Source organism: Penicillium cosmopolitanum, assembly GCF_028827165.1.
Source record: "Penicillium cosmopolitanum strain IBT 29677 chromosome Unknown utg000002l:1.0-415252.0:1.0-415526.0, whole genome shotgun sequence".
In the NCBI taxonomy this organism is placed as follows: Eukaryota; Fungi; Ascomycota; class Eurotiomycetes; order Eurotiales; family Aspergillaceae; genus Penicillium; species Penicillium cosmopolitanum.
Genome location: NW_026622672.1, coordinates 282,028 through 305,951, shown reverse-complemented (window position 1 = coordinate 305,951; position 23,924 = coordinate 282,028). Strand labels below are relative to the sequence as shown.

The following is a 23,924-nucleotide window of genomic DNA, read 5'->3' as shown; positions in this document are numbered from 1 at the left end:
ACCTGTCACGGCGTTAGTAGCTTGTATGAGCGTTTACGCCCACTTTACATCCAAAAACAGTAATATGGAATCTAAGCACGCGCTGAAATATTAGCCAGAGTTAAGAAAGGGTGTCAATTTTCTCTTTCGGAATTCGACACAATTGTCTGCCGTCATCTTCGTCTTGTCAAGGCAATATCCACCCCAATCTCCTGGGAACGAAGTGGATGCGAGAAAGGGGGTACTACAATAAGCAGATATGACTCAACCCACACATACACGAGTTTTCATTGGCTGATATCAGGAAATGGTTCCCAGGAGCATGTGGATCGTCCACATCATAGCATCATTGGATGCTATTAACGCTAGATCAAGGTTGCCAATGAAAACGGGACAGTCGGGTCCATGCATGTCCCACATGCGCTATATTGCCTTAGCCCTGGCCCCACTGTGAGCTTATTGAGTCCTGGGAATGACAGAGCTCGTTACCATACCATTTTATTTTATGGACCTGGCCCAAAGCGAGACATGTGCGAAAAACTTATAAATACATGCACCTCGTCCTGATTCTTTCCTGTTCTCTACATGGAAAACCAACCGAGCCATTTCTACAACTGAGTGATCTTATCTTTGTTATCAAGACCCAATCGTCCGTGTTCTCATTCGGAGATGTCAATCGAATTTACGTCGAATAACCACTACCTCCAGGTGGGAACCAATCATGGCAACATCAATGTCTTTACCGAACCAAGATCGGCCGGTCATTCCGAAGACACTCTCGATTCCAAAGTGGGTGGCAGCATCGATGCTGCCACTAGACGAGCTCTGGATCAAGCTCTAGTCAACATCCAAAGATATCTTGACATTGCTCAGCGAGATGTATCTCTACATTCGCGAATCATTGGCATGATGGCACATATAGGAAGTCTTCTTCTGAACATCAAAGAGCTCAAACCTGAACAATGGGGCTCCCTAGGCAGCGAGGTCGTGTCGAATGTCTTTTCGCTCTTATATTGCTGCACCATAGACTGCCGCGAGCTCTTTTCCACTCCCCTTACCAGCTCTCCGTCTTACGATGGGCTTACCGCATGCCATTTGGCACTTCAATGCGTGTATGGCGCAGCTCTGATGTATGTTTCGGGCTTCTCATTTGGCGCCTACAGTATAAGTTATCTAACCAGGTTGGCATTCTAGGGATCCGGATGGCATAAAACCACAGCAACAGAAACTCACGGAGACCATGGAGCAATTAGGTGACATGGAAGTTCAGTATGCTGCCAGAGCAGAGCAACCAGGTCTAGCCATATACCATTCCCAAAGGGTTCTTGGTCTATTGAAACGGGGCTATGAGCCAGATTGTAAGGCGAGATCTGGGGTCAGGCATGTCAGCTTCGGTGAAGGAAACCGTGGCGTACAAGCAGTTGAGTATTATGGAAGCATGAGATATGTCAACCATTCCCTCTAGAATAAGCGAGGCTTCGAATTGCTTGAGTAAGAAATGCATTTTCTAGTTTTCCCTCCATACATGTGCTCTTTTTCTAACCATAAGATCGAAGGCAGAAAGCCTATTCCCAGAAGAAAGTCCACAAAGCTGGTTTCTTTTCCAAAAGTCCAGTCTGTAAAGACGTCAAAGTATTTTGTTTACATAGTATCAGACTAGATTAGTTAGGTCTTGAAAGCATGGCTGCTCTTTAACTTCCGTGAGAGTCTGGCGGATAGGCCAGCGTCGATGATTACTTTGATATCGAGCATATTGAGAACAGTTTTTGAAGTATGGAGCCAGCGTTCTATCCACGATCGTCTCAAATATGTAGCGTAGAGACCCAGAAAGAGGAGCAAAATCAGTTCTTGCTTCCACGATCTCCCCACAGCGATTCGATACCACAACCAACTGGTGTCCAGTCTCCATGAGCATAACAAACTTTTGAATATTCGGACATCTTCTCCAAAAAGATCTTGCTCAATCAAAATCAAACATGAATGAGAACTTGCAGGCCAGCGCAGGACTAGCTCCCACGCTCCACACACTAACCGCCCATGGGGAAAAATACGACGTCGTAGCGAGCGAACACATTTCCCATCAGCCAAACAGTTCAGATGTCGAAATGAGCGTCTCAATTGGGCCATTAGGACCCACGGATTGAGTATATGCTATGCAGCCTAAGTCAAAGAAGCCATTCACATGGCCCACCCGAAGCAACACAACATTAATCAGTGCTGGAGAGAATGTATCCTGTTGCCGTTCACCCCCCCACGGTTCCGAAAAGTGGCGATGCCCTGAGTGAAAGTACTCAAATATTATTGGAGATAAAACAACTCGGATGGAGCCAGGACGAACTGACAACGGAAGGAGCCAGGAGCGAGAGCCAGATATGAACTGCATCTGAACTCGAGGTCGACGTTCAGGCACAGCAGCCACCTTTACCCGACTGGGGCAGTGTGTCGGAAATAGGCAGGTCCTTTAGGCCGGAATCACTAAATACCTTCCTTGCTTGTCTGAGGCTGGCCCAGGAGGAGGGAGAACAGTTTGAAAAAAGAATGGCGATCGAGCGGCTCGACGGAGAGCTCAACCTGTTTCATCGTCAGTCTTCGCCTCCGTTCGGGGAGTGGACACTGCCAACCCCTTGTGACCAGCCTGCGGAAGCAGTACATAGAGCCACCTAGCACACGCCAACACAGAATGGTCGAACAACCACTTGCCGTCCCTCCTATCACGATAACGTGTATACCCATGTTGATGAATGTTGAAACATTGTCGTCGGCGCTATTCGGCGGTGTCATCGTGCGTGTTGAAACGAGAGCAATAGTGAGGTGGGCTTTTGGTTATACTCAATTACCAACAGAATGGACAAGAAGTCGTGATGTCGCCGAATACTGCCTCAATCAAATATTGAATGTTAGGTCAACTGCAATTTGAGGGCTAGCGGTGTTGAGACCCTCACAATTGGCAGCATTCATGACATCAGCGCAAATGAAAGGTCTGGGTACATGGCTATAAAGACCTGAGCTTTCGCCAGTAGAACGATCGTTCTCAAATATCCCTCTACATATCATCCTGCAAAAAACATCGAGCCCTTCTCGACTTCGCCAGCTGCCGGTATGGACTGACCCGACCCACTACTGTGATGTACGTGTGATCGAACTGACCTGTTGCATCGCTCCTAGTCTGTCTATGCTCGACATCGAAATCCGTAAACGGCAGGTAAGCTTAGCTATTCTATAATTTGACATCATGCTAACGTGGAGGATATTTCACACCAGCTCCGTCTCTGCTTCTCTGCTTCTCTGGGAGTTTAATTCAAGGAACTGGATTGGTCTCGATATTGAATTCAGGTTGCGAAGTCAGTGAGTTATAAGAGCCCCATAAAATACCTACTGATGGTTTATTATAGATCGAAACCATCCACTAAGCAACCGGCTCAACCAAACTCGAATGCCGCATGCAGCAGTAACAGGCAAAGTAAGTTCCGATCACTTTGGCAGCTTCTAGGATAGTTTACCTGTGCTGGCGGCTCTATATAAAAGAAGCTAATTGTTTTTCCATGAGCCAACCGATTCCTTGTAAGTTACCCCATGTGTTTCCACTGTCTACTCCCAAAGCCGGGAATGCGTTTTGAATCTCACTGTGGGATCCATCTATTTGTAGTTCTCTGTTCTTCAGAAATATCGCTAATGTCTGTTTCTCCTCATAGGGAGAATGCCAAGATTACAGTCGACATGGTCGAACCCTATTCCCCCATTGTCCTTGGAAATAAGCCAGGTGTCCAGGCTGATGGGGCAAGCCCCTGACTCCCAGTATGCTTCCACCTTTGGTTTTTCTGAAGACGTGGTTGCCATGGCCACTTCGCCTGGAGTTGTCAGCGGAACAATTCAGGAGAAGGCTTGAGGACCTCCGGTTAGCCATACGGTAGCATTCCAAAGCGTTTTAATCTCCTCTGTGTTACCCTGTCTGATCAAGGCTAACTATCACTGTAATAGAAGGTTTCCGTGTTCCGATGGCTCCGTACCTCTTATCCCACGTCCAATCTGAGGCCTCGTCGGCAGCCATAATCCGGCCCCAAGACCGAGCGAGCTATAGCAGCATTTGACGACGAGATATCTAACATCAGTGCCGAACCACCCATTCTCTGGCAAATCTTTAGACAGACCTTGGACAACTTCAAATACAGTCGAATCTGCGGGAAAGTGAGTTATAAAGTGCCTTCATAAGCGACCAACTTACTTACTATTATTCAGAGATCGATGGCATGCTTTATGCAACTGCTTTGATTGTGCCAGAATGTAGCAGATAACTATAGCTGACAGCGTAAGTTTTGATCATTGCGGCAGTTTTAAGACTACCTATTCCGTGCTGACGCTTCATAGGAAGGCAAATAGTTGATTGCAAGCCCCCAGATGTCTTCTAACTCACCCTGGTGCGTCCCCTCTACCTATTCCCATGGCCGGGGCCGCATTTTGAATTTCGTGCGAACGTGACTTTCTTCATCCTTTATCTTGCTTTGCTCTCTGATTATCAGAAATAATGCTAATGCCTCTCTCTAGCCATAGAGCATTCACCAAGAAGCTGATCATCAAGACCGGTCCACACTTTCCCAACGCCCTCAAAATTGAGGATGCACGACTGGCCGGGCCACTGACAATCAGTGTGTTTCGCCTTTGTTGTTTCAGGGACATTTCGCTGGTGTTGACGGAAAACCCCCTGGGAACCTGAGTCCTCTTCGATTTGCATATGATAAAGTTCCAACATGCTTTCATCTCCCACATTTCCCCTTCTTCCAACTAATGGTTAACCGTCACAGGATGAAAAATCTTCCGTGCATCGACAGGCTTGATCTTGGCCCATGATAGATCGACTGAGCTCTCGCAGCGTCCGGCGACAGCGAAGAAGAGCCGAGCGTTAACGACCACCGAGGAGGACCACGGGTTCTCCAATAAAAGCGCCAATCCGGAACGGGTTGAGCTTTTTGGCCACAGTATGAGGATCAGCTCTGGTAGAGCCTGGTTGCAGCTGAGCAAGCGACATTGTAGGCCACGGCATTGAATCCATCCCGGATCTCTCGCCACGAGCGCGATAATCTTCAGGTCAGTTCCTAGCCTCCTCGGAACAATATACCATGACTATCTCCTCCAGTCATGTCCTTCACTGACACAGCTGGAAGTTTGCCCAGGGATACGCATTGGCAGATATAGCCCATTCATTCCTGTTGTACGGAGCAATGCCGGGCCCTTTGACGTGTAAATGAGGCGAGACAGCTACCTCGTGTCTAGTCTGCCTATGCTGGTGCCAAGCTTCACTGCAGTAGGTTTGCACTACCCTCATCGTCTGGGATCATGCTAATATGGAGAGGCAGTGAGGAGCCGACGTGGTCCGGCCGCTCCCACGAGTCCAATTGGGGTACTGTTTGTGAGCTGGTATTATGGAATCTCATCTATACCGCGAGCATGGCGAGTTGCGAAGACTTCTCTTGCGCCAGCAGCGAACAATGTGTGCTAGATTGAGTATCTCACTCTGCAAACCGCTTTTGCTGTGTCCCAATACAGAAAGCGATACCTCAGGTTGCGGCCATGGCCCGCTTTGCGAACGAAGCTGGCAACACGCTCTCATAACTGCACGATTAGGGTAATCAATTGACCTTTTTGCCAAACCGCGGATATGAAGATAACTTTTTCCTTCCAAACGTGGCCGCAAGCCAATCAAATGCTCCACAGATGAAGTCTGGCAATCCTCATGTCACGCATCATGACCGAGTTCGCTGGAAAGTTGCTGCCAATAGAAGGCTGTTGCATGGCCGAATACAGCAATCGACCTAGAGCTGGGCGAGAATGCATTGTAGAACCGACGGGTGCGAGCCAAGTTAGTCACTCTGCCATACTCGAGATTGCTTCATTCCTGGCAATAATCCGCAATTGTCGCATTCTTGTGCCCCGGGTCACTGTTGTGATATGAGGCTGGTGCAGATCAGGAACCAAGCCGAACCATCGGAATTAATCCCGAGATATCTATACGAAGAAGCAAGTTGATTGGAAATCAAATTGTTCTTCTCGTTGTATATATATAGCCTAATGTTTCCCTCTGAACAATAAGACAATTGATACATCTGAACTTCAACAGTCACCACCGAACGGCACGAATATTCACCAGCGGACGCAGCCTCGCGAATTACGGCCGTTCGATTGCCGCAGCGGTTGCAATTGCTCAATTGTTACTCGAAGGATGCCAGGCGAGTTTGTGATAACTGGTAGAATAGCCCTACTTATTGACGTCGGACGTAGCTGTGATGTTCTGCCATTGTGGGCCTGTCACTTGTGCCCGACGCGAGATGCTGCGACGCGTCAGTGCAGAGAGCGTTTCATATCACGACTCCCAAGAGAAAAAAAGAAAAAAACACGCGAGACGAACCGGAAACCAGCCAGTTGTGAACACGATGCATGAGCGAGAACCGTTTTTCTGATGAATAGTCATCCAGATGCGCCCTGCGGGAATCGAACCCGGTTCGTTAAGGAAGCCAACGTGGCATATTCGACTAGATCACGCGAGCAGATGCGCTGGCGGCGCGAGATTTGCCTCACTATATCCACCGTCTTTTTAGAATATCATAGCCACCCTTAGTCTCGACCCGTACCCAGCTACATCACCCCTTTAAGCTCCACGAGTGTCTCTCATTTGGCCATGCCAATGGAATATAATACTCGAAAAAAGGGCCAGAAGAACCGACTTGAATCGCTGACATTCCGATGGTTTTCCAATTCTACTGCTACCATATACGTGCGCATCTGAGGATATATATTCCTCACATGATGATCATTTATCGATAGTACCTAAGAGCTGTGTATCCCCAAAGAATACACGTCAAAGCTCGAGCCGCGTAGAAGAGCGACCCGAGTGAAAATAACGATAGAGTCCATCGTCAATAGATGTACATAATGTACATATTTTTGAATTGGTAAATGTTGATTGCACCGTCACGTGCCTCCAAGCCCATAGTCGATTGTTTCAAAAAAGACTATCCACAGATAATTAAATTGCGATCTGCTGTAATGACAGATTCTAGTTGACGAACTGCTTCATGTTTCACCGTCCATCATCTTTTACATCATTGGTGAGCTAACGAAGATCCAACTGTAACGGCGATGGGTAATCACCGTTGGCAGCTACTTCACCGCTCGGCAGTTACGCCGCGCCGCAGATCATATGTTGACCCACTGGTTCCCATCGATTATGATCATCACCAACTCTCAACTGTCACTCACCTCCAGCCCTTACCGTCAACACGCCCTCATCATCAACACGCCTTCATCAGCACGCCAACACCACCTACTCACTGTTCAAAGCCCGCATTTCACCACGTCGAGACCAATTCTGCCCCCTTGGTAGCCAGCAAGATACGCATTCACACAAATGGCGACTACTTTGGATTGCACGCGTCGCCCAGATCGGCCACTAAGCTATCATACACGGAGATCCCCACTGGCCCGATGACTCAGTGCCCTACTTCGCACTACGTTGTAGAAATGCCCATTGTCGAAAGCCAGGGCGTGATTCAAGGCTCCATACAACTTTAGGCGAACCAGGAACATGGCTATTGAACTCTACAAACAGGCTGAATGGCAGGACACAAAGTAAACTGGATGATTCTTGATTCTATTGATTCTTTGGAGCAGGTCTTGGCTTCTTCGAGGGCTCCCCCGAATACTAGTCTCTGACACCACGAAGAGGTGCCTGCAATCGCCAGAGGATTAGCACGAGGACCGCGGCGCCACGGGTCGCCTAATGAGCGCAAATTTGATAACGCAGGGCTCAGGGCTGCATGGAAGCTCAAGATTATTCAATCACAGGGCTCAGGGCTGTGAGGGAGAACTTGGTGTCGCAGCGGTCTCCTGCGGAGGTTCTTGGTGACGCAGGCGTCCCTGCGGAGCACAGGTTTACAACGCAGGGCTCATTGCTGCGAGGGAGAACTTGTTGACGCAACACTCATCTGCGTGTCTCAATTGGTAACGCAGCGTCCCCCTGCGAGGCAAACTTGATTACGCGGGGCCTTTCGCGCGAAGACCTTTTGGTAACGCAGATCTTACCAGCAAAAGACACCTCAAGGCTGCGAGGCCCGGAGTGTGAGGAGGAAAGTCCTGCTTTTCTTTTCGACGGGAAAAGAGCGTCTTTTATGCTATTCTGAGTAGAGGTTTCGGCAGCGACCACTTGCGTACATTTTGCCGAGTCCAGAGATTTTGACTTTAAATTCGCAGCGGGCGACCCTAATTTCGTGGGTGTTGAGGCGGTTCATCAACGTTGAATCAACGTTGAAATAAGAATTTTCAAGAGTTCGGGGCGGAGCGAGTGGGTGGAGTGGCCCGCCCCACCTGGTCCCTTGGCTCTCCTGGATCTAGGCCTGACAAACAAAATGCCTCAACGTTGTTGACAAAGGTCAAACGACTTTCAACTTGGCTGGTAAGTTCGAAAGAATAGGCTGGCTCTGGCAAATCGACTGACCATACCCTCGAACTTGTGTTTGTAGACTTTGCCATCGTAGATGCCTCGATGCATGCTCCCAATTTTGGACTCATCTTCCCTTCCTCACTACGTTTATCTAATATAGGCACTGAATGAACGAATTTTTAATTAAATTATCAGTTCGATTGACCCTTGCTAGAATGTTACAACATTATCCAGCCCGACGTGCACGCAGATGAATCTTTGCTAGTAGGACACATTGAAAGTGACAGCTTTGCTGCACCAATCGCTGGGCACTGACTTGCAACTCCAACCGCAAATCCAACTTTCTGTAAGCCGCGGATTGGGACGTCCACTTCGTGCCGAGAGCTTGTTAGTCAACGTTTGTCCCGTTGAAACTCCGTTGAAGTGTGGCCAAATGCTTATTGGGCCCCGCTTTGAATTTCACGATGTGAGGCCAGATATGGCTGGCCGGGGCTCAGGGGGATGGCCTCTTCCACTGCGGCCATTTGTTCGCCGGATCTATTTTCACATATATAGAGTGTCACCCGTCACGAGTCATATGAGAGCCACTCCCGTCATAATTTTCAAACAGATCTATTTCTCGGCAACACCCCGCTTGATTCGATACGCGACTATGGGAGCCATTCGAAAAATTCCACGCACCCGGCAGATGCCAGACTTCCGACGTCGATTGCAGCGCGCACTGTCCTTATCATCCTCGGAGTCCGAATACAGCCCAAGCCCATCCCGATCTCTATCTGGAGACACTACCGAGGAAGAGCCATCGACCCCCCTCGAACAAGAACGACAAAGCTGTTCCGCCACACGGCAATCCTCCCAGTACCCACGATCACGGGGTGCTTCCGAGTCCTCAATACGGCGGACATTTATCTCAACCCAGAGATAGCAACGTGCTTACCCTCACATGCCTCGCAGAGTTAGTCCGAGTCACCCCTTACGATGAAAGCAAAGTGTTTACTAACAGATAATACTTCAAGACTAGACGTGCGGGTGAAGTGAGTTTTACATTCCCTCCAAGCAATGCACAAAGGGCTAACCTAAGGCCAGATCCCTAGATTGTAAATTGACGGACCAAAATAAGTGTATCGAGGATCTCCGCAGGGACTTAGCAGACCTTCTCCTCCGGCTGGAGGCTGTCGAGGCGGAAGCAGAGGAGCGGATCAAAAGTGATATGACTGATGCGCCAGTTGGGCCGGAGCAGAAGACGGAGCGGACCCGGCGGTCGCAGCGGGGATGAAATTCGACGGGCTCGGGGGCCTCTGTGGACACTATCTATGCATAGATTCATCAAGAATTCGTCATATGGGCTCTCTCACGCTAACTACACTCTTGCCTTACGACTAGCAGCTGTTGTATTTTTGGACTAGGACCACTCTGGTGCTTTCTCTACGTGTTATGCACTACATCTGTCTTCTGCGAATACAGCAAAGGCTTTTCAAATGTACCTTTCATGAATTTACCTACCCACCGAGTCAGTCGATGTTACGTATTACGCGGCGGTGAATCTTTGCTCAGTGGCCGAGTCTAAATACCAATTCGTCCCTTCGGTGAGCCTTTCCGGTACGGCGCAACGGGACGTGAATGACGTAAGTATTAGAAGACGGTGGAATTTGAGGAGATATTTGACACAAATAGCATGGCCCAGGCGAAAGGTATGGCGTCTGGCTCTGAAAGCGAAACACATCCTACTGATGAGTAATTGGTTTATGAGTAGAAGTGACGCGAACTTGAGAAACGCCCAAAACCTGAACCGAGATAGCGGCTTTCACCCTGCTGGACCTCTCGAGCTTGATCGCTAGCTTTGCCTGAACCAACCACGACCTCTCTCTCATCTGTTGTAGCATGTAATCAACGCGATCGCAAGACGGTTCGATAGAGGTGTCAAGCTCTATCTCGAAGTTCCTCCCATCTATCGACGCATGAATCCAAATGAACCCCATCGAATACTCAAAGCAGGCTGGGTCTGCATTCCCCGAGGTTACAAGCGTGTTGAAAAGAGGTCCTATCGTGGTTGATGGAAGGCCGGCGCAAAGGTACCTCGAATCTTGACTACTTGCCGTCCGTTTTCCCTTACTGATCATCTCAGTTTCATCGGTTGACCGTGGATCGAGAATGACCGAATCTGAGATCCAGTACTCGGTTGACCAATTATAGAAGAGTGGAAAACTTTTCCCGGCCAGCAAATTCTCAAAACGAAGCATGCTTTCCCGGACTTTGGAAGGTCTTTTCCATTCGGGTAGCCCAAGGAGAATGATCTCCATATCTGTCAGGTTTTCTGTATGCAGAAATCCCACCTGATAATCCTCCGGCTTCAGATTCGTCAGATAGGCCGGAGGTTTCACGACGACACTTCCATTCAGCATAGAAACGAATTTGTCTGCCCTGTCAGGTGTGTTGGAAGGGTGATCCTGTGGCATGATGGTGGATTGCAAGGTAGTGTTGATGCTCTGGCCACAGAGCTTCGACTGTTCCCATTTCCAGACAATTTCCTCGGTTTTCGAATACAGAAAAGGAAGCCGGCTCACCAAAGGTTCAGAGGAGCGGTGCACCGGAGATGGAGGCTTGTCTTGATCAGGATTAGCATTGATGTTTGCCATAGCGGGAATCAGATATCACATACCGACGGGCTTTTTACGGAAGCGATTGAAGTCGAGCTTTGAGTGTCTGTACAATGGTTTGTCATCGAGATCCATTTTTTCGTAGTTGTGAATACAGAACGGGCCTGAAAGCAATGCGGCGAAGCTGGGATGAACAAGTTGGCCATCCAAAGTCTTGTATAGGGGGGGTGATGTAGTGTAAAAAAATCAACCAAGACACTTCTTTGCAAGACGAGATCGAGAGAAAAGCAATAATGCCGAGCTATGCAGCTATGCAGTTGTCCAAAACAGATTTTGAAATGGGATGGTGATGGATCATAATTTAGATCATTCAGTGATGATTCACCTAGCACTATGTCGTTGAGACTTGAACTGAGTTCACCAGTGCAGCAACTAATGATACACAAACACACATCTCGGGCCCTCTCAGCCTCCGCAGGAAGGCCAAAGTTGGAAACGTTGTGATTGTGGAAAGAGGTTCTCAGTCTCGCCACAGAGAAGTCTTTTTGGGCACTGTCTCCGCTGCATAGGAAATAATAGCCACCGGGCTAGCTATGCCATCAAACCGAGCTCGGTAACTTCGGTACTTTTTACCACGGCAGGGCATGCATGATTCTTTTCCCATAACTTTACCGCAGCCCACTCTCTCGGTTATGATACATACAATCAAAAATCTTCAAAATGGACCTTTCTATCCGAATTAAGTAAATGGATTTCTTTCTCGTATCTGATCATCCACTCAATATACCAGCCCCTTCTAGGTCATCCGCTGTGCTATAGGTCCGACAGAAACATAAAAGACATTAATATACAATTCTTCTCGGCCGCCACCCTGATGAATTTCCTGCCACGCTTTGACATGAAACATTTCCGTGACCACGATGCGATCGGGCTTTGATTGCATCATTTCAGGTATCATTTTGAAATCTTCTTCTAAATCTCGGATCAGACTTTTGCTGTAGAACAAAATTGCAGAGGTGGTGGCCAAATCACGAATGGTGCAGTTAGCAAATGGCTTAATCCCCCAAACCAGAGAGATTCTGGGAAGAAGGAGCGGATCTAACGATAAGAATGCATGCGTGTAATAGTCTATCACCTCCGCTCTGTTTTTGACATCAATTCTTTGGGGCAGTACCGCCGCAACCCTGACTTCTTCGTTCTGGAACGCCTTTTGAAGGCTTGTGAGGATGGACTGCAGCTGCCCCATCGAGAGGCCAGAGGAGAATATTGGTGACAATCTCAGATGCTCCAGCATGGCAGAACAGAATAGCTCGTCACGTAACCAGATCTCTTTTGATTCGTAGCCCCGTATATGCAGAGCATCAATGCCCATGAAAGCGTAGCATATCAGAGCGATACTGGCTCCCACACCAAATGGTCTGTAAGGAAAACAGGGTCGTTCGAAGCACGTTTGAACAAAGCTAGACTCTTGCCATGAATATTGTCCGAGGAGGAATAGAATATACCGGATCTGCATTTCCAAGTCTTCGTAGGACATAGTAAGTAAGCCCTGAGATTCGCTTAAAGCGTCGCGGATATCAGTGAGCCAGGACTGCAACTGACTGTACTGCAAGACGAAACTCTTCTCCCAGTCATAGTCACTCCGGTATATTATGGCCCACAAGGAGCCTTCGTTTCCAGGGAGCATTGCAGTAATGAATAAGTAGGTTAGAACCAGTAAGAGCTGATGAAAGGTGTGGCGACTCTCGGCTGAAGGAGTGCCAGTTGCCGGAATTTGGGGTTGGAGCCGAGGTGGCAAGGAAACCTGGAATAGCGTGAGCCGTGAATGCTAATGTACAACGAGACTGCAGAACTTACCGGAAGTGTCATATCAAAGTATGACTGCGTTATACAAGAGCCGAAAGAGCTCGGGCGCTCCTCAGGATCGCCTGTACTGAGCGGAAAGCGGCCGACAAGACTGGGAGGTGGCTTCTGCGATGTCACCACTTCGCTGTCGATTTTCCACTCTTCTATCAGGCCGTTGCTGGCTTGGAAGTCTCTTGAAGATAAGACGTCGGTAGATGGAGATTGGCATTCATACCCCGTTTGATTGGCAACTTGTCCGGTCTCACAGGTCTCTCTATGTGCATCGATGGTCTTCTCATTCCGCTCATTATAATGTGTCTCCTCGGCCTCGAAGACAGCCTTTTGCCGCTTCGAGCTTTCTGGCTGGGCTGCCGGCATTGTCTTGTGTCCCAAGGCCAAAGGGACCCGTTCTTCATACAAACATAGATCCGGTTGCCTACGGTCACAGCAAGACTGACAGGCGGGTATATCTCTATTGCATCCTTTTTTGGCAACGCGACAGGGGAGGCAGGGCCGTCGTAATTTGCTAGAGCATGGGGCTGCCAATCCATGAGGTTTTGTCATGGCTTTGGAAATAAATAGTCAAAATTGGATCGATCGCAGATGTATTCTCTTGCTTCTATCAAAATGGCGAAGCAATTTGTAATAAGAGCGGTCGAGATAGTTCGTGGCTTGGGGATATCTGATTTGGATGAAACTTTGATAAAAGTGAGATGCAATCGAAGCGACACCGAGTCTACTTTAAATACATCAACAACCGTGGCCATGGTATTCTTCAAACGGCGTTTTCTTTAACATTCTTCAAGGCCTTGGTGGCGAGCTGTACGGCTCCTAAAGTGGTACGTAGTGAGCCCTTTCGGCATACTGGATCCGATGCTGCCTGAAAATACATGGTGTTATCTGGACCGTCGCGGCACTCAGCATGCCTTGACACTTTTACCCTTTATTCTCTGGACAGAAATAGCCTGTGGTCTGGAGTCACATCAATTGTGACATGTTGAGAGAATTGTAGTGACTCGGGAACACCTTCCGCGTTCCCAGGAGTGACAAAGCGCCTTGGGTCCTCAATGCTGATTTTGCCATCAGAAAGTAAACCCCTGGATCTACCGAAGAGATCCCAGGAGCATGATGCGACCTATAGCTGGACGCTCTAGTCGGATGGACTGGGCCAAGGATTGGAGCCCTTTATAAAGCTGCCCTCGTGTCTCTTGGCCTTCTGCCAGGTTTCTCCCAATTTCACACCCTCTCACACTTCTTTTACATCATGGTTCGTTAAGTCTTCTCACGACATATTGCCCATGGGAAACTAAATAGATTAATAGTCTCAAATGGGAGACTTGCCTCCAGAACTAGTGTTGATGATTGCCGCACACCTACATGGTAGCGCAAAGTTCGCTCTTGCAAGATCCTGCAGGTCGCTGAACCACCTTCTACGAACGGGAATTCTCCAATTCAACATCGAACATCAGAACAGCAATCTTCTTGGCCTAGCCGCCAAAGATGACAATGTTGATCTTACGCTCATGTTGCTTCATCAGGGAGCAAACGTCAATGCCTTCTTTCGTAGGAGAACCCCGGTTATGAGGGCCCTCAACTATTCTTCATCCGCCGTGCTCAAGCTCCTCCTGAAAAGTAGTGGGCTAGATATCAATGTCCAAAACCGTGAGCACGAAAGCGCCTTGTGGTGTGCGGTCAAATATGGCTCATGCTCGACGCTGCGGCCCATATTGGAACTAACGGACTGTGCAGTCGATCTTCGGCATCAGAGAGGCCAAACCGCACTCCACCTCGCCGTCTGGTGGGGCAAAATTGGATTGGCGGAGCTGTTGCTGTCCAAAGGCAGTGACCCCTACTTACCCGACGAAACTGGCAGTTCGCCCTGGGCATGGGCCGCCCGATATAACCGGCCGTCTATGAGGGCCGTATTTCTCAACAGGCAAGACTATTTTCACCTAGTGCAAAATAATTTCGATGAGCCAGCGCTGCATCAGGCGATTCTTCATGGATCGGTGGATGCTGTCAATGTGCTCTTGAGACAAAAACGTCCTGGTGTGGCGACGATCGATAGCCATGGTGCGACAGCACTCCATCTTGCTGTCCGCAGTCGACGCTTGGAAGTGGTTGACCTCCTTCTCCAGCATCCTCATTCTGACGTGAACTGAGTGGATAATGCTGGAAAGACCCCGCTCTGGTGGTCGACGTGTCTGTCATATGACGAGATAACGGAAAGGCTACTCGCTGTAAAGAACATTGATGCCAACTTCATCGGCGGCTCCGGTCGGCTAGAGCACACCCTCGGCACCACTACACCATGCCGCGACTCGGTTGGATACCACGATTTTGGAGCAGCTGCTGGCGGCTCCAGGTATCGATCTGAATATCTACGCTGCCAGACAGACCCCTTTTTCTGCCGCCGCTGCTGCCGGCCGAGTGAGCGCAATGAGAATCCTTATGAGTCAGAGGGACGTCGAAATCAATACGGGTGGAATTTTGATGAATCCTCCTCTATGCCAAGCGGCGGTAGGAGGCCACTTGGAGGCGGTGAGACTGTTAGTGCAGCAAGGACAGCGACTCAGAATCAACCAAGGTACCTTGACGACGCATGACACGGCTCTGGGGATTGCCGCCCGTGCGGGTGACCTGGAAATAGTCCGGACTCTGTTAAGACACAAGAGAATTAACCCCAGCCTAGAGAACCGGTGGCTGGAGTCTCCGTTGGTGTTGCCAGTCAAAGGCGCCCATGTCCCTGTCGTCGACGCTCTGCTGGCGGATCCAAGGGTGGATACGTCCAGTTTGCGAGTCGCACGAGCAATCGCGACACACGAGGGTATCCGAAGGGCCATTCAGTATGAAATGGATGATCGCAGAGCCCGCTGTGAATGGATGAAGGCACACTGGTCCCTGGCATAGTGGACGCGGGTAGTCTGCGTGGACGGGTGCTGAGGTAGTGCTGCTTGAGGTGCTGAATATGGGCTACAGAAAAGTGCCGACCAGCATTGATACACGATGCGCAACTTGCACTGCAGCGTATAGCGAGCATGAAAGGAAGATCTCACAATACGTGGTGGTAACCAGATTGCCTTGAGAAGCTGCAGAAAATGCGTTGCTCTTGCCACGGGGTTTTCAACGTCGTGCATCAAAGGTTAGAACGTGCGTGGACTGTCTGTCAACGCAACACGGGTGACGAAGGGCCCAGGATATTTGATGGCAGGGATTTTCTCTCCCAGATTAATATGCTCCTTCCAGATTAATATGCTCTATTTAAAATCTATGGAAACCCGCTCTGTTGTGCACGCTCAATTTTCTCCCATTCTTCCCTAATGAATCCACTCGCGGCATCATCTTCACCAGCCGACCGGCCAGCCAAGAGACAGCGAAGACTCTCCGAGGACACTTGCGACGACCCGAACGCAGAGGATATTTCACCCGCCTCAGGCTCTACCGCAGTGAGCAACCTCCCTACGACGCAACTTGAGCAAATCCTGCGCCGCAATAGCGACCTCGCCCTACCGGCCCTAAGACTCTTGGATTTGTATCTATGTCTATGGGAAAGTTATGTTGTGAAATCGGCGGAGAGCATCCGGCTCGAAGATGAGCGGCGTCAGATGTGCGAGTTAAACGAATTGCTGGAAGAAGAGACCGATAGTCTCCTCCAATGCTGCAACCGGCAGGGAGTGGAGTTAGAGAGTCAAAAACGGACAGTGAAGGCATTCCATGTGAATGTCATATCGGCCTTGCAAACCATCGACCTCCCTTACTATCACATTGATAGGCCTTGATTCATGAACAGAGCCATACGTCCTTTGTCCGTTTAGAAATCTTTATTCTTTTCGATAGTACAACTTCAGCTGGAACTTCCATGGAAATGTGATTTACTGTACCATGTATGTGAAGCAAAGCGAAGCTCTACGACCCCATCAATCGCTGTCTTGTGATGTTACTCAAATAGCTTCCATGACCTCAATTCTCAGCCACCTATAAGCTATTTATATCTTGTACTGTGTCAACGTGATTTCTTATCAATGTATGGTTCCCTTTCACATAGGGATCTTCCATCGGCAAACATGAGCAGTTTGGTTTTCTTCTTACAGCTATTATCAAATCAACCGCCCAACCTATCTTTTCGGCTATCTCCAGATCTGATCAAGTCCTTGCTGATACAGTGTGACGTGTGAGGTCAAATGGATCCGACTTTGAATATCAAAGGGCAAAACATAAAATTGGACAAACACCACAATTCACTTGACTATCTCGTAGGTACAATGGAAGATAAATTGACCAGGATTCTATCACTGACCTCGCTCACAATTCATCAGCCCTGCCACTTGGCCTTCCGAGCACTGCTCCCAGTCATTGAGAATGCTGATCAATCGTCCCCGAGACGCCTCCAATGCTTGGTTGAGATGATCGAACTGAGATAGCTGCTCGTCATGATGAGCCAGAAGCAGCCCCTTTTCATTTTCCAACCGTGTATTCTCTCTTTTCAACTCCTGGTTGGTTTGACGGAGCTTCTCACTGCCAGTATGTTTCGACATGCATGAATCCCAAAGTCGTCGGTAGAGTCCCAAGATTCGAGCTGCTTGAAAGGCGAGTTTTGGATCATCCCGTTCAAGCTCTGCAAGAAGCTGTAGTATCGGCTGGAAGGGTTCTGCTGCTGGGGTTTGTTCGTCATCGACTGGCCGCTGGGAGACCGGCTGCGTTGATTAGCATCATGTACGACATTAGAGGTTAAAATAGTTCTTACCTGGGTAGGAGTTCCTTCAGCTGCCAATTCCGGGTTCAGTCGCTCATCTGCGCTTGCATTTGGATCGGAATCGGTCTTTCCGTCCCCTTCTATGTCGTGGCACGCAGCAAAAGGATCCATTTCCCTGTTCAAAGTAATATATTTGAGGATCTGAATAGATGTGGTATGGACAGCTTAAGCTCCATTTCATCTAATTTATAGCTACAACGACCAATAAAGCCCGCAAATTCGGTTCTCCATAATGCTCGACACTTGGTGATGTTGTTATCACCAATCTTTTATTAGCAAGGAATATGTGGTTAACAAATAACACAGTCTGAAAGAAGTGAAGCAACGTTGATTTGGTAATTTCTGACAAAAAATGAAGAAATTTGCACAAGAGAAAAGTTTAAAAGTGACAGTCGGAATAAGCTTTGGTTGTTTCAACGTGGAACTATCACCGACACTTCAGCCGTTGAAACAGTGGTAAATGAGATGTCACTCAAACATGTTTTTGCATTTTTGCTATACTTGTAAATTGAACCAACGGGATGTTGTCAAAAGTCTTCCGGGAAAGAAATAGGAAAATGTCCCTACTTCCGCCGATTTGCATATCGACGTTTTCTTTTGTATATCTGCTCGCCGTTTGTATCAAGCTACTGGCGGCCTCAGTCTATCACACACTCAGAACTTTGCCGCCCAGACCTCCCCCGTCGCATATTGGCCTTGGGATTATGCAATCGCCACTGTCGTATTTCGCTTTCTTCTACTCTGGACAAAGCAGCCACCAGTCACAACGCGATACCCCTTACGTGCAATTCCCGAACGATTGTTTCCAAATGAATTCGCATTTTTTGAGTCAAAGATCTCTCATGAACGAGTCGAACGACCAATGGCCCTTGATTCCCGAAAATTGCTTCATAACACGTCCTATCTGTGTGCCCTTTCCACAACCGTCGCTTGGGATGTTTCATTCAGGAGATACCATGCGGCAGATTCATCAGAATAATCTCTTCGGTTGCGGCTTTCAACGACCAGGACACTTTCCCGATCTTAGCTTCATCCATTGTGAGCCGATCCCTGTCATTTATTGGCTTGAACATATGCCGCATTCGTATCCTTTCGGCCCCTCGCAGCCATTCTCCAAGCCTAATGCCTGTGAGGCAAAGATGGCCCCTACCTGCAACCCCCGTTCTAAGCGACTTGACAGCAATGAAGTGCTTGCAATGAGCCCAGTTTCTCTTAGGGCCTACAAACGCCGCGTCTCTTTCTTCCTCTCAGGTACCTCCGGACTGGAGCTTCCGGAAATTGCAACCAAAATACCTCAGCGACAGTTCGAATGCACATACCAGAGCTGTGACCGTCAATTCAAGCGCCGAACGGCCCTCGAGAGACATCTGACCTGCCACTCAGATGAAAGACCGTACATATGCTGGGTACCAGAATGTCATCGCAGCTTCAAACGCTCGGACAATTTGAAAGCTCACTACCAGAATCATGCCAAAACAGGCGGTTGCAACCGTTATGTAGCAACCTTGGACAATACGAGTCCTGCCTACGACCCTAAGTTTCGCGGTCGATTGACATTGGAGGGCTGGCCGGCTTTTTCTAATATCGAGAAGATTCAAGTTTCGAGAACATGATGTTCATGTTACGCCATGACCACCCCTTCCGTTTCATGGCTTGCGTCTGAGGTCCCGGCCGCTTTAAAGTATGAAATATTTCCCCGAAGATGTGAGATGAATTTGCTTTTGCCTCCAAAATGATTTTCCTCGCCTGCCACCGGTTACAAATAAATAATGTATAGCCGCATCTTAATGTAATTCGCGTGTGATGCATGTAGTAAATATTGATATAGGGAGTGGTGCCCTGAAACGAAGGAACGGAGTGAAAGGGTTTACAAACCCTGCGTGGCTGGAACTTATTGGGTGTAGGCAGACTTTTGACGCCACGGGATCAACAGCTAAATTTCGCGCCAAGCTTTGTCCTTATTCGCCGCGTTCCTTGGGGATGCACGTGGGACGTCCCTCGCCTACCGCTTTCTTTGGCTTCACTATCCTGTTTTGTCTACCAGGTTCATCCTGGTAGGTCGCCCTGTTTCCCCTTCGGCCCAATTATCCCACAACCCTTCTCTTGTTACCTACTCGTTCCTTTATCCCTCTTGCTTCGCTCTTGCTATTGGACCGTTCTTCTCCTTTAATTGAACATGTCACATATATGTGCTTTCTGTTTTCTTCTGTCCCCGTTCTTGCAGGCCCTTACAAGACCTTGTGTTGTTTTCTTTCCCGTGCCCGATATAGCTTATCACAGCGTTCTGCTTCGATAATTATCACTATCATTTCCCATGGACTCCACTCCTGACAATTCCGTGCTGTGCTCCCGCTGTTCGCGATCTACGGCAACGCCTCTGTATAGAACTTGTCCCGCCTGCCGCGAAAAGTCCCGGCTCCAGAGACTTCATCGTCGTTTGCTTGCTACTGGTGGGGGACCGACGTCCGTCTCTACCATACAATTTTCCCCTCAGTCCGCGGCTTCGCCCCAACCTGTGCAACGTACGCTCTGCTCACATTGCGCCCAACCCTGGCAGTCTCCCCGGTATAAAACATGTGATCGTTGCCGCCGGTGGAAACAGGGGCAGCGCCGGCGCCGGCTCGCGAACATACCGGAAACTCTCTCGTCTATGGAGCTTACCGCTGCCTCTCGAGACGGCTTTTCTGCTCCCAGTGTATCTCACCTACATCGGAGAACCCGGTCTTTGCCCATTCAATGACAAAATCATACTAGCCAAAGAATACTTCAACCACGGACGCACCACGACGCTCTGCACCAGGCCATCGGTTTCCTGTGTGATGAATATCGCCACCATGCATTTGCTTCCCAATCTTTCCCGCCTGATATATCGCCTTCTGATATACGGAAATCCGTTTCCCGATACGAGGAAGAGACTTCAACAGCTACGAAAGTATCTGTGTGTAGTTCGTGCGGGAGATTTGTTTTACTTGCTGATCTACACTATATGGACGACGAGGATCCTTTGCTACTGCCCCTGAATGGTTTTCTTGATCGCTGTGGCCGCCATGAACAATCCTGGGGGTGTGCTCTTCCTGTCACGGAGCTCTTGCTCGTGCGGCCATCCCCAAATTCTCCGCCAGAAATCTGGTCAATGTTACTCTCTGCCAGAATTACCCACCCCCCCCTAGAGGATCTTACCTTGACTGAAGAGTATACTATCGCAAGATGTCATCCGCTAGGTCTGATTTTGAAGTTACGTCCAGGCAGTCGCCTTTCCTCTGTCAGCCACCGTGCGCTGCGAGGTCATTTCATTGTCATCCCCCAGGATCCTGGTCCGCTGCTTCAAATCCTGCCAAGTGCGGAGTTAAGGTTGGACAATCTCATCAAAGTTTTCTGGGTAGGGGGTCGTCCCCCGTCAGACAGTGACCTAAGACCATATCTGGTTATTCGGAAAACTAAGGTCCTAGAGGCTTTGCAATATCTCGTTCAACATAATCGTTTGTATCGTGGGTTGGTAATTAATCAACCGATGATGGATACCTGGAGCGACGAATTCATCCCATCCGAGCTACGGGATAATATTATCCCACTTCACGAGCCAGACCACCGTGAACGTGAGGGATACACTGTCAATCTGGCGCAGGGTAATTTTGAGAATGATCTCCAAGCAGCACAGCACGAAGCCACACCTAATCAGAGTTTGGACCCTGATAGTGCTACACACTTCCTAAGTGGCTCCGTTTCCACAGACATCAACGGTGAACGACAGAACCCTGACGTACGTATGTATGCTGGACACTTTATTTGATGTGGTCACCAATAATTCACGCACATCCGGACAATGCGACATAGACAGTCCCGACGATACTTACAGCCGCTCCATTGCTGACCAACGGATGCCAGCAATTTCTTATACAACCCGTGCTCGGGTCGCATTAATGGATCCGTGGTCGGATGCTCATTACTTTACTGCCGCCTTCCCCACCCTGTTTCCGGAGGGGGTCGGCGGCCATTTAGATGAGCGTGCTATCCCGGTGTCTCTGGGCTCTCTTGCTGAGTGGGCTCTAAATCACCATAGCAGAAGGTGAAAGGACTTGGTGCAGTGTTTTTGCGCCTAAGCTAACAATCGCAGGTTTGCCCTCCACAAGACTTTTATGTATCTACTATTCGACAACTTGCAGCTTCGGAGATCGTCCTTAGGCAATGCGTTCCTGGTTAAACGGCGACATTGGAGCTCTGCTGCACATGACATCGCCTCCTTGACCGTGGACCAGCTGCGAAAGGTCGCAGACGCCATATCTTCTGGCCAAAAAGTCGATGACCCAGTTATTCGGCGCCTTCAACAACACATTCTAACTATTGGTATGCATGTTCCTGGATCTTTCTCCCAGAAACTGAGGATGCGCTCTGAGATCCGAGGCTTGATTATTCGGTATGGAATGCCTGCCTTCTGGATTACCATTACCCCCTCGGACTTACGGAATCCCCTTGTCCTAAGTCTGGCGGGCGTAGAATTCCCTGGAGCTATCCCGGCAGGAACTCACACCGCGATCCGTGACACTGTCGCCACTAGTAACCCGGTCGTGGTTGCTGAGTTCTTTCATTGCATTTGTAAAGCAGTCTTACGGGGCCTACTTGCCACTGGGACTGGCCAAGTCGGCATCCTTCGCGATCTGTCAAATCATTATGGTGTTGTGGAAACCAACGGCCGAGGTATGCTGCATATGCATGCCCTTCTGTCGCTCAGAGGTAATCTTGCCTTTACCGCTTTAAGGAATCGCCTTGTTACCGATATTGAGTTTGCCACTCGCATGATCCGCTACCTCGAAGCGACTATCGTCCAAGGAATCGACGAGACTATTCCGCATGACCCGGATATACCCCTTCCTAGCAAACCACCATCGGCAAAGGAGCGGGAAACCGACGCTAATTTCTTCCTCAGATTGTCGAACGACAGCAACTCCGTAGCACAAAAAACCCAGATACATTCCAAATATCACTATTCAACCTGCTTCAAATACCGCCAGCATGGTTCGGGCAAAGATGCTTGTCGGTTCGGCATGCCCCGCGATCTGATCCCCATGTCCAAGGTAGATGACTTTGGCTTGATCCACCTCGCACGCAATCATCCCTGGATTAATCCGTGGAACCCCATCATTGCCAGCTGTGTCCGCTCTAACCACGACATCTCTTGGATCCCGACAGTGTCCAAGTCCTTGTCTTTGGTCTATTACATCACCAATTATACCACGAAGGACGACGTTTCACCATGGCAGATTGTGGCAAAAGCAGCCCTGTTGAAACAACGAATTGACAGAGCACACGCAACCGAATCTCCAACAACCACCGATCTGCGGCTTCGACAGCAGGGCTTGGATAAATTTGCACTTCGCTGCTTCAATACCCTTGCACATGATCGGGAGATCAGCGGCGTCCAGGTGGCAAGCATTTTGCTCAACCTACCAACTTACTACACAGTCAGCTACAACTTCAACCGCATCAATCTATGGTGGCTTAGACGGTATATGCGTCAGATCATTGAACCTACTAATGTCGATAACGGTGAATCATCCAGTCCTATGGACGAAGAACCCTGCGCATATGAAGCTGGCAGAACTGCTCCAATCAGCATATTTGATAACTATAAATGGCGTGGGCCATATCTTGCTTGCCTCACACTCTTCGAATATTGTATGCTCGTACGACCCAGGCATGTCCGAGATGCGATTGTAGACGACCTCTGCTTTGACCTGCCACACCCTCAAAGCAAGACTCATATGCAACGCCTGGCTCGCGACTCATCACAGGTCGCCACTGTCAACTTTAACGGGCAGCTAACTGAGTTTCAAGCCTCAGAGGATGCCGTCCCTGGAGGCCATCCGAAAATGGTCGCAAGTATGAATGACCTGGCGGAGATATTACTCGGGTTATTTGTTCCTTGGGATCGGTTGCCCGTACTTTTCCAGGAACATGCCGTTGTCGTAGAGCCGAAACGGAATGCTTGCTCTCAAATATGGGCTATCGTTGAGCCCACCCTCCAGCCCTATAACCGAACCTTTGCGGGGAATGTTGAACTGCTGCGAAAGTCCAAAGAAGACGGCGAGGCTGATGCGAAGCTTCGACAAGTACCGATTGGAGTTGACTCTATATTCGACCGCGATCTTGATGAGCTTGGAACAAGTAACTTTGACTCCGATGCTGACGAAACCATCGACAATCTGGATGAAAGTGTGAATGTCGAGACTCTAATCGCCGCCTATCACTCCGTCACAAAGACTTGGGACCATGAAATTCTCATCACTGAGCGACGTGTCCCTTCTTTGGTACACACGATTAC

General features: G+C 49.0%; 1 protein-coding gene across 1 annotated transcript; it reads left to right on the top strand.

Moving 5' to 3' along the window:
- Positions 1–648: 648 nt before the first annotated feature.
- Positions 649–1,173, top strand: N7509_000217 (uncharacterized protein; the record flags this gene model as incomplete). The annotated part of the gene is made up of 1 exon (XM_056624864.1): positions 649–1,173. The coding sequence occupies one exon, from the start codon at positions 649–651 to the stop codon at positions 1,171–1,173; it is 525 nt and encodes a 174-aa protein (XP_056494729.1).
- Between the last annotated feature and the right edge of the window lie 22,751 nt (positions 1,174–23,924).